This window comes from Notamacropus eugenii, chromosome 5 (assembly GCF_028372415.1).
Source record: "Notamacropus eugenii isolate mMacEug1 chromosome 5, mMacEug1.pri_v2, whole genome shotgun sequence".
NCBI lineage: Eukaryota > Metazoa > Chordata > Mammalia > Diprotodontia > Macropodidae > Notamacropus > Notamacropus eugenii.
In genome coordinates this window covers 91,628,747-91,642,528 of record NC_092876.1, presented here as the reverse complement: position 1 = coordinate 91,642,528, position 13,782 = coordinate 91,628,747, and the positions used below count along the sequence as shown (strand labels likewise).

At 38.8% G+C, this 13,782-nt stretch overlaps 1 protein-coding gene across 1 annotated transcript; it reads right to left on the bottom strand.

The window, feature by feature from the left end:
• Positions 1-8,427: 8,427 nt before the first annotated feature.
• On the bottom strand, positions 8,428-9,363 carry LOC140507582 (olfactory receptor 51B6-like). Its single transcript, XM_072615614.1, has one exon. It carries the CDS (start codon positions 9,361-9,363, stop codon positions 8,428-8,430), a length of 936 nt encoding a protein of 311 aa, XP_072471715.1.
• Between the last annotated feature and the right edge of the window lie 4,419 nt (positions 9,364-13,782).

Genomic DNA, 13,782 nt, shown 5'->3' with positions numbered 1-13,782 from the left:
TTATATTCATTTATACAAAAGGTTCTTCAGTGTTATTGTTACTTATGAATTTAGCATTATCACTGCAGGAAACCAGTGACACAAAGTCATTAGCTGCTCATCTTGTTATGGTGGAAAAATGATGTAAATTACATTTTTATATTACTTAAATTGAGCATATATGGATGCTTGGCCTTAATTTGAGCCCTCAATAAGTTGTTGCACTTTTTCTCATTCTTTGTGGATTAATCTCTATAATAGTTCACCAAACTCAGGGTTCTCTTCTCTCTCATCCTCTGGGTCTTTGAGAGAACCTGCATGAGGTTGAGTGGTCAAATGAATGAGAGAGAGAGAGAGAGAGAGAGAGAGAGAGAGAAAGATCTTCTTGTACACCTAATCATTACGTGAATTAAACAAAAGATTTTCCCTTATCAAATTCAGAGTCAATTATGTTAACACTAATATGTCCAATTTATATGCCAAATTAATACTTTCAAAGAAATTTCTTTACACCTGTAAGATGCTTTATACCTAATAAAAATGAATTAAGGTACCTGGAATAGGGATAAGGCATGTGAATTCATTGGTCTAGGAGACTCCTAGTTGAGGAGACTCTATTTACTAATGCAGGTCAGCATCTTCTCTTAAAATTACTGTCTTGCAATAAAAAAAATGACTACTGCACAGAGATGTTTAAGTTCAAGGACCAGGCTCATATAGGCAGTTATGTGTCAGATCCTGGGTCTTATTGCTGACTCTCTAATTATTATTCCATATAATATTTTCATAATTTGAGAAAATTCAGACTCTTTTGGGTTAAATGGTTTATTCATTATCATGCAGATACTAAATGTGGATCTAGAGTTCTATGTTTAAAAGCAAATGCTTTTCAAATGATAGTTTTTTGCTATCTTCACTGACAAGTAGGGTACAAGAGCTAGTGTGTTAGCCAAGAGGGAAGAAAGGGAATAAGTGTTCATAAAATGACACTGTGCTAAGAACATTACAAATATTTTTATCTTATTTGATCCTCACAAAATCCCTGGAAGATAGGTGTTATTATTGTTCTCATTTTACCATCGAAGAAACTGAGGAAAACAGAGGTAAAGTGCCTTGCCATGGTTCATATAGTGAATAAGTGTCAGATGTCATGTTTGAACCCAGAATTTCCTGACTCTGGGCCAAGGGCTCCATCCCTTGTGCCATGTAACTGTCTGGGCAACTGATCAGAAGAGCACTGACAAAGCACCTAGGGAAATGTTCTTTCAATTTGATGGGACTAGTGATACTGTCTGACAGACTGAGCAAGTGCAAGCTACTTGACCCACTACTTGGATAGCCCAATAGTCTTTTTAATGACCTACTGACTCATAAAGTGGAAAGTGACTGGATGATTAAGGCTTTAACTAAATTCCAAAATGGTAATACCTGAGTGAATGACTCAGTTTGTTGGGATTTCTCTGATGACTTTGTCTTCATTTTTCACATCAGCTCCAAAGGTGAGGGATCTTATGATTACCAGTGTTAATCAGAGTACCTAGAGGGAAAACCAGGAGAGAGGGAATAGAAAAGAAAGAAAAATTATCCATGTGACTTAGGAAAAGTCACTTAAACTCTGTGTCTATTCCTTCATTTGAAAAATGAGGGGAATGACCAATGATCTCCAAATTCTCTTGCACCTTTAAATCTTTTATCCTATGCTCTTCTTAAGATATCGTATCCTACACTCCTCTTAGGATGCCTTTTCCCCATTGTATTTTGGGCTACCAGAGTCATTCTCAGGAATACCTTCTCCTTAAGACCTGGGGACCTCAAAGGTTATAGTCAACCTCTTCTTTCCTAACTCAACAATGGATCCACTTAGCCATTAATTCCTTCAACAAACATTTTTGATGAACAATGTATATCTTTGTGCTAGAGGAGGTAGGAACAGAGACTAAACTGAATATGATGCAGGGAATATGGAGTATGTGCTTTGATGAACCTGAGGAGTGGAAAGGGAAAGATAATGGGTTGGATGAAAAGGGAATTGATAGATATTGAAATTCTCTTCTGTAGATGTACAATCTATTCACTCTTTTAAGCATGTCATGATTATACTCCTCTGTTCTACTTCCAGATCTAGTACTTCCTTGACCCTATGCCCTAAAAAGGAAGAGGCAATTTTGCTCTAATAAGATAGTTGCAGCCCCTGAGAGACACCCTAAGTCCATCGCAATGAAGCTAAATAACATGTTCCTGCTTTAACCCTTACCAGACCCCACTACTCAGAGCCCTGCCCCTCAGTCCCATGACCTGTCCACACACTGACCTGTCTGTTAAAACCAAATCATCAAGCAGACAAATTTTTAACATGCACCTCAGTGATCTCCTTCTCTCTTTCCTAAGGAGACCAAGGAATGGCTAGTCCTCAGTCACTACCTTTTCCCCTTGATTTTATTGTATTTCCATATACCCTTCTCACCTGAGTCCAGAGGTGCCTCTGCTCCAAATGAAATGCTAAATATTTAGTATTCAGAGCCTGTAAAGTGTTCTCAGCAGGCTATTTGTGTAGGGCTCTAGTTCCCTAGAGATTCCATCTTTCAATACATTAAGTTTCTAGGGAAAAGGTCTCCCTTCCTTTCCACCTGCCCTTGGCAAGTTAGATCTAGACCAATGAGCTGGAGCCCCTCCCAAAGGCTTTCTAGTCTCTACCTTAGGGAGAGAGCAGGATAATTAGGCTTTCAGATGCTAAAGTGGTGTGAAGTAACAAGTGGATAGAGACTGTGTAACTGACCACCAGACCCTCCAATGTATACTCTTTTTTAGGTTGTGACTTGGATGCCCTCCCTTATGGCAACCTCAAAGCATTCATTGGCTGTCAGTAGTCACCCCTTAAAATTGCTCTCACTTATCCGGCATAGTCTGTTAAAACACTTGTATCTCTGGTGTATCATGACTCTTAGCATTCGTCTTCTGAGTTTCTTCCAACCTTCATGAACTGGGCCTGAATATGATTTACTTTAACCTTTGTTCCATATATTTCCCAAGGATACCCTGGGTCTCATATATCCTGGTTTGTTCAATGTGTTTTTGCAGCCTGAGGACACTGTGAAAAGTCACCTGATCCTATCCAGGACCTATTAAGGACCCAGTATTATCAATTCCAAATCATCTGCAGTTGTTTTGCACATCTAGGGATACCAGAGCAGGATCTGGAGCAACTGCCAAGCTCTTTCTGACTCTGAGAGGAGTGGCTGTCCTCCCCTTAGCTCTGCTCCTTTAATGGGTGGCAAGGACTGTCTCAGTTTAAGAGTCTGGTGTGGATTTCTCCAATCAGATTCTTGAATTACTATATTCTTACCTTCTTATGGCAATTATTTCCTCAAGAAACACAGTTCCTGAGGAGGTAGTGTATCACAATCTAAGGGTTGAACTTGAGGTCATGGGGCCCATGCTCTTTTTCCAACTCTAATTTCGCTGTCTGTGTGACCTTGAGAAAGATACCTGGGTCATGACTTCCTCATCTGGAAAATGTGGGGGTTGGAGTAGATGACCTCTAATGCCCCCTCCAACTCAAAATTTTTATTAATATATAAGTGCTTAAGAAATATTTGTTGACTCAACTATGAATCAACAGAATTCCAGTTGAGACACTAGGAGTCTGGGCTGAACTCTACTCTTAACACATTTGCACAAATGTCCCTATTCTATTCTATTCAGCAGCTCAATATCACCCGGTAGTGACACTGTCTCCTACTTCTTACTGAGTTTTGTCTACATTTACTCAGTATTCTGACCAGGTTTATGTCCAAAGGATGTAAGGCTTTGAATTTTAAATAATATCAAAGGAAAGAAAAATGGGTCAGAGAGAGAAGAGGAAAGGCTGATTCTATACTGAGGGTCATATGTGTCTTTTCTCTACCTTCACAAAAATTCTTTCTCTTCTCCATCCTACATCCTGCAACATGACCCACAGGCATCTTTCCAGTCAAGTGAGTATCTCATGGGTTCCCCTCTAATCCATATGGGTTATAGAATCCTTGTCCTTATGATTTATTCAAACACAAATACATGTGTATATATGAACAAAAAATAGACCCACACAAAATGGTGTCTTGTGCAGTTAATAAGCTGAATCAGAGAAAAGAGGTTGAATGTTGAATTCATATGATTTATCTATGACCTTGATCAAATGGAATTCTTTTGGACCAGAGATAGTTTCTCTGGGAAATCTGATGATCCAGATTAAGAATTGATCTTTCCTTCCTTGGACTTTGGGCAATTTGTTTAGTGGCACTTAGTAGCTCTTGGCCTTTTCATTTCTTTTACTCATGAATTTAGATGTTCTGAGGCAAATGAAACTTTAAGTTCCATGGGTCAGTGCCTAAGCCTTAACTAAACTTTATATTATCTTCCAATCCTCAAAACTTGGCTGTTTATAAAAGTAGCAGCTTAATAAATGTATTCAAATGAACTGAACTGAATTTTCATGAATTAAAATGAGTTAAGTTGAATTGATTTGAACTGAATCATCTCTGCTCCAACCATTTCTTCTTGGACAGAGTAAAGGACATATCTTGTGGCCATTGTTTGAGGAACTTGAGTGAGGTGAGTCACAGAAGCCAAGTAGACAGGATGACTTCATGTTCTAGAGTAAAAAAAAAAATTCCCAGTAATCTGGATCTTGTGGTTGTTTGTTTGTTTTGTTTTGTTTTTTCACCATTGAAACACAAATATACATCACCATCAAGTAACAGGAAAAATCAAGAGGGGACCTAGGCATTGGGTGTTGGTTGGTCCTTTCTTGCTTGTCATCCATCAGTAATTTAGAAAGGTGCCTGGCAATCTTCTCCATCTCTGTTCTGATTCTGTTGATGCTGCTGACAACTAGGTGTAGAACACTGGGCCTGGAGTCAGATCTGAGTTCAAATCCAGCCTCATTTCCCATTCCCCTGTATTCCTCATAAGTCTCTTGGATCAATTATACATTAAATTGAAGGGCTATCTTTCCTTTTAAAATTTCTTAGACTGTCTGATTCTTTCAGGAGGTCTCTTCTGACTACCGAAACAACTAGCTTGAATTGAATTAAAATTGTTACCAGAAATCTACTATATTTCACAAATTATCAAAATAATCAAAATATCTTTCCTACTTCATTCTAATTGCTAAATCCCTTATGCCATGGATCTCCCTCTCTCCTACTCCTGTCTCTCTTTCTCCCTTTCGATCTTAGGGTGAAAACCCCATTCCACTGGAGTCTTCAGTGGAATGACCACAGATCCATGCTCTACTGTTGATTATTCTTATCAATGACTACTTAAACAATTAAAGCAGCTAATCAGTGGAATAAAATTGAAGGGGGATGGTAAAATTCAAGGCATACAGAGTTTTAAAAAAAAATCTAAGGTAGAACTTGAGGAGGACAAAGCCCTGATGCCATCAGAAAAGTGGAATTAAGCAAAAAGAGCAAAATATCTGTCCCTTTTGATAGAGGCCACTAGCGGACTTGTACCCCAAGGAGGCAATTAATAAGAAGAAAAATGCCATAAACACCAAAATATTTATAACACCACTTCTTCTAATTCAAAAAATTGGAAACAAAGTAATGTCTTAGGGATCAGGGAATTGCTAATAAAAACTGTAGTTTATAAATATAGTGGAATGCTACTGTGCTCTAAGAAATGATGAATATAATGAATCCTGAGAAGTACAGAAACTCCGGTTATTAAATATTTACCAGCACACCCATAGAGAAACATTGCTTGGGCTCAGCACGAGTAAAGTAGAAGGGTTTGGAAATGAAGTCATGACTGGTTGGCGGCCTGGTTCCTGTAAGCCGACAACAATGACAACAAATGACACTTATGTAGCACTGTAAGGTTTTCAAAGTTCATTATATGCATTCTCATTTGAGCCTCATAAAACCCTTGCACTTAATCCACTAGTGTTTTCATTGAATTGTGTCATAAGTTACCAAATCAAATTAAAAAGCCAATGAAATTAAAAATTTTAATTAAGTTAAAAATCTCCAGTGTGATAGATATGTGTATATCTGAGATGGAAGTGATTTACTGTCAAAATGTATTCCTGACACTAAGAACCCCAGCCACTTTAAGTAATTTTTCATTTTTCAGGCCTATCATCCTCACCTAACTAATCGTAGAATTTCAGTGTTTCATGCACATGCCATCCCTTCCCCTCAACTCTGCCACCCAGGATGTATTTGCCAATTCTCTGTGCAAACATATAGAATCAGGAGTTTTAGAGTATTAATAGGTTTATTTACAGAACAACAGAAGCAAACAAATTCCTAGCAGAGCCCATTGAGAATTACATTATTAAGTGTCAAGTATTATAAGTGTCTATTAATGAGTCTCAATCAGGTTCAGAAGTGCCCCTGGATAGGGCTCTGGGATGAGGTAAGGGTTTGGAGTGACGGTCCATGCTCCTTCACATTAGTGCCCCTCTTGCAGGTTTCCCTGGTTCCCTGTACAGAATTGATTTTTTTTTTCCCTCCAGCCCTTTGTTATCTCCACTCAGTCCTAGGTATCCCTGGTATCTTCTTTCCTTGGCTGTCTTTTGCCATCCCACAGGCCACATTTCCAGTAGCTCTCTCTGTCTCTCAGAAGCTTGTAGCCTTTTGGGGGTTGCTTTTGTCATGATACATTTTTCTGCCTGCAGCCCATGCTTCCTGAGCTTCCCTTCAGGTGTCCAAAAAGGACTCACATTTCCCTGCTTCCCAGTGTGGTTTCCTTTAACTGACTCTCATTCCTGTGCTTTTCCACAATCTCCAGGAGATGACAGTCATTCCCCATTCCCTGGGACCACTCTAACTCCTCTCTCATTGCCGGAGTGTATCACCTCTCAAACCCATCTCCACTCTGGTGTCTTCTTTTGTACTCTCTGTCCCATAGCTCCAGGTCTCACCCACACAAAGTGTCCCAAGGGGATAGTGAAACTACTCAACTAAACCCCATAGATTAATATCTATTCTTTCTCCTGTCCCCCTCCCCACTCAGACATGCAGCTGAACCTCTTGCCCAAGTATGTACCTCTAACAGTAAGCATTGTTTCTCACTCTGCTGTGATTTAGCTTGAATCAGATGGATCGGGTTATTCAAATTACTTGAGATCCTTGAGTGTTCTCAGGGACTGTCTTTTACCTTCTAGTACTTAAAACAGCGTCTGACACATAGTAGGAACTTAATAAATGTTTGTTGACTGACTGTAGATCTCCAAAGAGGATCTTGGATAGATTTTGGGGACTCTATATTCTTAGTGAAAATAAGGATGAGGTTTTTTTATCCAAACCTTCAGTTAAAATTGAACATTTCCTTCAATTATGAATTACAAACAGTATTCTGAAAAGAAATCCTTAGGTTTCATCAAACTACTAATGGGATCCTGATATTAAAAAAATATTAAGAACTCCTGATCTTTGGAAAGTTGAGGGTAAGGGTCTACATTTCTCTCTCTTCTGAAAGCCAGCTATGCAGGTAAGGATACCTAGTCCTCCATAAACTTGTGTTAGTCTAAAAAATACTTTGAAATTTAATACCTCCCCCCATAAATACACATTGTTCACTTATACATTCATTAATTAGTAAATCCAGGAAATGAGTGCCCTATAATATAGAAAGAAAATGAGTGTGCATAACTAGAAAAGAGAATTAATTGTTCATTGCTATGGTCTAGAGGACTGTCCATTTTTAAATATTTTTTTTATATTTCTAAAAGGATATTTACAAGGTAGAGGATATCTAGACCAGTTGTGATAGGCCTGAAAAACTAGAAGATCACAAAAACACAGAATGTTAAAGTTGAAAAAGATCTAAGGAAATGTTTAGTCCAACCTTTTCATGAACTGTCCCATTAAGGAAGGGTTAAACCTGTCCTATCTGACCTTTATAGGAAGACTTGGAGAAAGAGGGCAAAGCCAGATTTTGACATAATATATCCTCCAAAAATCAAAGCTGTATGAAAGTGGAATAGGCTCTTTCCCTTCTATCTTTGGATATCATGATATCAAACTTTTTGACCAATAGGAATTGGACAGGGTAATTCAGCTCATTGAACAGGGTAACTCAGCTCAGTGACAAACTAAACTAGATGATTTCTGAAGTCTTGTATGAATCTAGGATTCTGTGGTCCTACAGTTGCAGAGACATAGTGTGGATGTATGTGAGATGGAGGGAAGAGTAAGGGAGACAGATGGATAAATGGTTGTGAATTCTTAGAATTAAGGCCACTCCAGCTATCCACCTGGAAGGGGTGCTGACCACCACGCCATTCTCCCCAGATGTCCTATCATGCCCTCAGAAGTTTCTGCTAAGAATTGGAAACACTTTAACTTGAACTTTAAATCAACGAATAAAATCTCAATTCCCAATCATCCATTAATGACTAAGGGTTCTGTGTGAGAAAAATGGAATGGTAATAGGAGTTTTCATCATCTTTTATGTCAATCACTTTCTAGATTTGCCTGGAAAGAACATGTGAAGAATTCCCTGCTGAATCTGTTTTGTTTTAATGCTATATATGATGGGGTTCATTAATGGGGGAAAAAGAAAGTAGATATAGCTCATGGCAATGTGAACTACATGAGGTACATGCTTTCCAAAACGATGAATGAGGGACAGGGCAATTGCTGTAGCAAAGAAGACCATGAAACAAGAGATGTGGGAGACACAAGTACTGAGTACTTTGGCTTGCTCCTCTCCAGAGGCTATGCCTATGACAGTCTTTAGGATCAGTACATAGGAGAAAAGGATAATCAGAGAGTCAAGGAATACCAAGAAAACCAGAATGACAGGGTAGATACGATTAAATGTGATGTCTGCACAGGCTAGTTTGATGACATCCTGATGAAGGCAGAAGGCATGAGAGAGCATATGGGAACGACAGTAAGGGAACCAATGAAGAGGAACTATTGGGGGAATAATGGACACACATCCCCTTAGCAATACCCCCACCCCAATTTGTACCACCCAAGAATTTGTAATAATGGTGGTATATCTCAAAGGATTGCAAATAGCAATGAATCGGTCATAGGCCATGGCAAGCAAGACACCTGACTCCACAATGGAGAGCGTGTGGATGATGTAGGCCTGTAAAAAGCAAACACCATGATGAATTTTTCTATAGTCTAACCACAAAACCCACAGGACTGTAGGCATAGTGGTCAAAGTCATCCCAAGGTCCGTGAGTGACAACATAGCCAGGAAGTAGTACATGGGCTCATGGAGGTTTTGGTCATATTTGATGAGGAAAAGGAGGGTGCCATTACCAAGAATTACAGAAAAATACACAGCAAAGAAAGGGATGGATATCCAATGGTGAGCTTGCTCCAGTCCTGGGAAGCCAGTCAGCAGGAAGGGGGCTGAGCTGACATTTAATGACATGTCAGATACTCCAGTAGATGGAGGAAAGGACCACCTTGTAGCTATGGATACATGAAGAGAGATCTCTTTTTCTTGTCCTTCCTTTTCAAAGCGAGTTGTCAGTTCAGCAATATTCTCAGATCTGCTTTCTTGAAAAAATTACAACATTAAAATAACGTAAGTGGGGTAGCAGTCTAGTCCTTGTGTTTGTTCACTTGTTTGCTTTTCCTCACTCTCAAATCCCATGGAGTTGTAGGCACATAATAGGCACTTATATCTTAGGACATGGGTAATTGGGAGGATGACTTCTTGCTCTCCATAAACATGCTCAGAACTTTCTTATCTTTGTAATACCTTCATTTGATGCTGCTATCTCTTTAAAATACTAATCTCTGACTTTTTTCAACTATTCCAGGGGGAGAAAAAAGTCTCTCTACTTTTCTTTATTTCTCTGCCAGTTTCCAGTCTTACATTTCCAACTGCTTTTTAGATATCTTGAACTAGATAGATGATAGACATCTGAAGTTCCATGCATCCTATTTTTCCATTCCTAATCTTTCTCCCCTAAATCCTCCCTTTTTATCTTCCCAATTATTGCAAAGGATACCACCATCCTCCCAAACCAATTGGGCCCAAAACCAAAGTGTCATCTTCAATTCCTTACTCTCCCCCACCCTTCATGTTGTCAGTTGACAAACTGTCCTTTCAACCTTTGTAATATCTTTCCCATATGTCCCTTTATTATAACACTGCCATCACCCTGGTGTAAGCCCTCATCATCTCTCCAATAAACTATACAATCAACCTGTTGGTAGGTCTCCCTTGAAAGCACTGTACTTGGCCTTAGTCTGGCCTTAGATATTTACTAGCTTTGTGACCCTAGGCAAGTCACTTAAACTATTTGCCTTAATTTCTCATCGGTACAATGAAAATATACTAGAGTAGTAAATTGCAAAACACTCCAGGATCTTTGTGGAGAAAATCCCATGATCTTAGTCCATGGAGTCACGAAGAGTCAGACAGTACTGACTGACTGAATAATACAAACAAAAGATCCCCCTGCCTCAAGTCTCTCCCCATTCAACAAGTTTATTCATTCTTGCCTCAGTAGATCTGGTGGTCCAGTAGATTGATTGCTGGACCTAGAGTATATTAATTCAAAGCCAGTCTTTGATACTAGTTGTGTGACCCTGGGAGAGTCCCTGAATTCTACTTGTCTTAGTTTCTTCAAATGAAAGAAATAAAAATAAAAACCCTACCTTGCAGGGTTGTTATGAGGGTCAAATGAGATAATATTTTTTAAAAGTGCATTTCCTGGTACACAATAATCACTATAAAAATACTTACCTCCTTCCTTCACCTTCCACTGAAATGACTAATTGATCTTCCTAAAATGCAAATCATGTCATTCCCTACCCCACCCCCAGTTCAATAAATTCCAGGATCAAATATAAAGTCTCTGTTTGGCTTGCAAAATCCTTCATAACTTATCCCCTTTCTGCTTATCTAGTCTTTATAACATTACATCATCCCCCACTCTTCACCCACAACATATTCTATGATCCAGTGACACCGACCTCTTTGCTCTCCCTCACATGAGACTCTCCATCTCTCAACTTCCTGCATTTTCACTGACAAATCCACAGGATCAGAACTTGCTAGGCCTCCTCTTTCCATCTTCCTTTAAGTATTAGCTAATTCTCACCTTTTGAAAGAAGCCTTTCTAAGTCGTCCTTAATGCTAGTGCCTTCCCTCTTAGATTCTCCTAATTTATCCTGTATAGATCTTACTTGCATATGGTTGTTTGCATATTTTCTCCCTCATTAGCCTCAGTCCCTTGAGATAGGTTTTTACCTTTCTCTAAATTCCCAGTATTTAATATAGTGACAGCACGTAGCAGGCACTTGATAAATGCTATTTGAAGGATTAACTTCCTTACCTATCACTTCTCATCTCCTTAAAATTTGGCTTGTGATCCCTGCATTCAAAAACAACATCAACCAACAATCATAATACCTAAAGCATCAACAACATAATGGTTAGCAGTTGTATAGTACTTCAAAGTTTGCAAAGCACTTGACTATTATTATTTCATTTATTTATATTAATTTATATTATTCCTTTGATTGTTTCATAATTCCGAGAGGTAGGTACTATAATTATCCTCATTGGACTAATGAGGAAACTGACACAGGCCAAGATTGTGAATTGCCCAGGGTCACAATAGTCAGAGTATGAGTTTGGATTTGAACATCCTAACCCTAAACGCAGTGTTCTACCCATTTCACCATTTGACTACCTAGCACCTAAATGACTAACAGGGAAGTAACTGACAAGTATCAAAGGAAATCCTTGAATCTGATTGGACCACTGACACTGTCTGATAGACTAACTGACCAAGTGCAATCTTCTTGACTCATTTATATTTATTTTTCATTCTTGTTGTATCTCTCCTGTAGAACTTCAGCTCCTTGAGGGCAGAGACTAATTTCTGTTTTTCTGTCCCCATCTCCTTGCCCAGTGCTGCCTGGTAATAGTAAATACTGGATAAATGTGTATTGAATTCAATTCTATAGCCAGCCAGAAATGGTTTAATGAAAATATATTTACAAGTTGGTCTTCATCTATAGAATTTAAATCTCACAAATGTGCCTGGCTGTTATGTATTGTGAATTCAACAGTCCTGTGACAAGATTACTAGATGGATATGTGGGCCAGTGATGTTATCAATAGCCATTCACCTTATGTAACTATGTGAGGAAGATGCAAATTGAAGCTGGATTGTGTTTGAGCTCAGACCAACAAGAAAAAAAAAGAGAAAGAAATTACTTAAATGTAGATCCTTTACCTAGTACAGACAACAGTCTATCTTGGGAAGTCATTCCTTGGTGGTTCCCCACCCCCACTTCAGTTTCATTTTGTCTTCTAATTTTCAAAGTCTGGATTTTCTCATTCCTATGCTTTCAGGCTATCTATCTCCTCTCCTTCCCCAAAACACACACACACACACGCATATACATGCATGTATACACACATACATACACATAAACATTCATGCATACACACATATACACACATACACACATACATACACACACACACAACCCTTGGCTATATGACTTAATGGCAATAACAAATATGGGATTATGAACAGAATGAGGAATGGGGAGGTGAAGTTAAGGCTGTGACCACCAGCCACTAAGTTCTTGATGCCTGAATCAAACAAAATGTTTGATAGTTTCCTACTGAACTCAATCACAATAATAAGCATATTTAAGGCTCACATTTATGCATCAACCTAAGGTCTGAAAAACACTTTGAACTATCTTGTGAGATGTGTGGTAATAGCATTTATTATCTCCATTATGCACATGAAGAAACTGGAGCTTGAGAGGTTAGGCAATTGACCAATGATCACAGAGTTAGAGAAACCTGAGTTTGGAAATGGATGTTAGGGGCCAACTAGTACTTTACCAACAGTCCCTTCTATAATGTACTCCACATATAATTACCACCTTCACTTTAAGACCTCCATTGATGGGAAACCTCTACCTCCCAAGGCAGCCCATTCCACTGTGGAATAGTTCCACTTGGCAGGAAGTGTTTTCTTGATTCAAGCCTAAAGTTACCTCTTTACAGCTTCTACCAACTGTTCAGACTCCTTCCCTTTGAAGAAAAGCAAAACAAGTCCAATCCCTGTTATGACAGTCCTTCACATACATGAAAACAATGACCACGTTTTCCCCTAATTCTTTTCTTCACTAGAATAATTATCCCCCCAAAGTGACCTTCCTCTGCCTTGGATGCTGTCTGGATACTCTCCAACTTATTCATGTCTAGCTAAAGTTTGGGGCTCAAAACTGAACATAACCCCTCTCCCCCATCCCCACTCTCCCCCCTATCCCTGCCAGATTTGGTCTGATCACTAGAGAACACAATAATAAGCTGTCATCTCTCATCATAGACCTTATACCTCTTTTGAAATACAGACTAAGGACGAAATAGATCCTTTGACTGACATATTAGCAATAGTTGGAGTTGAGATTAGAATCCAGGTACCCTGAATCACTTTGAATACCATTTCTCTTTCTGTTTCATTGAGTGCTTGCCTAAACTTGCACTTTTAGCCTATATTCTGCATACATACATTCCTCCTCATTTGTTTGGACCTTGGAAGGTCGCTTAACCTAAACTATTTTTAAACATTATCTTTGATCTCAACCCCTCTTCTATACAAAAAGAGCTTGCATAGCTCCATAATCTCTCTCCAGGATAAACTCTGAATGGTTTTGACTTGTAACTGCCAGTACAGATAAGAGTTGGAACTGACTCAGGCAGAGAAGGCTGGATGCTTCACAATGAGTGGAGAATGTCAATTATCATGGAAATCTTTTCTCTTTCTAGCTTTTTACCTTTTTTGTTTTTTATTTGATTGTCTCC

What these genes read in the sequence shown, in the direction of transcription:
- LOC140507582 (XM_072615614.1), bottom strand. Translation starts at nt 9,363, where the DNA reads ATGTCATTAAATGTCAGCTCAGCCCCCTTCCTGCTGACTGGCTTCCCA.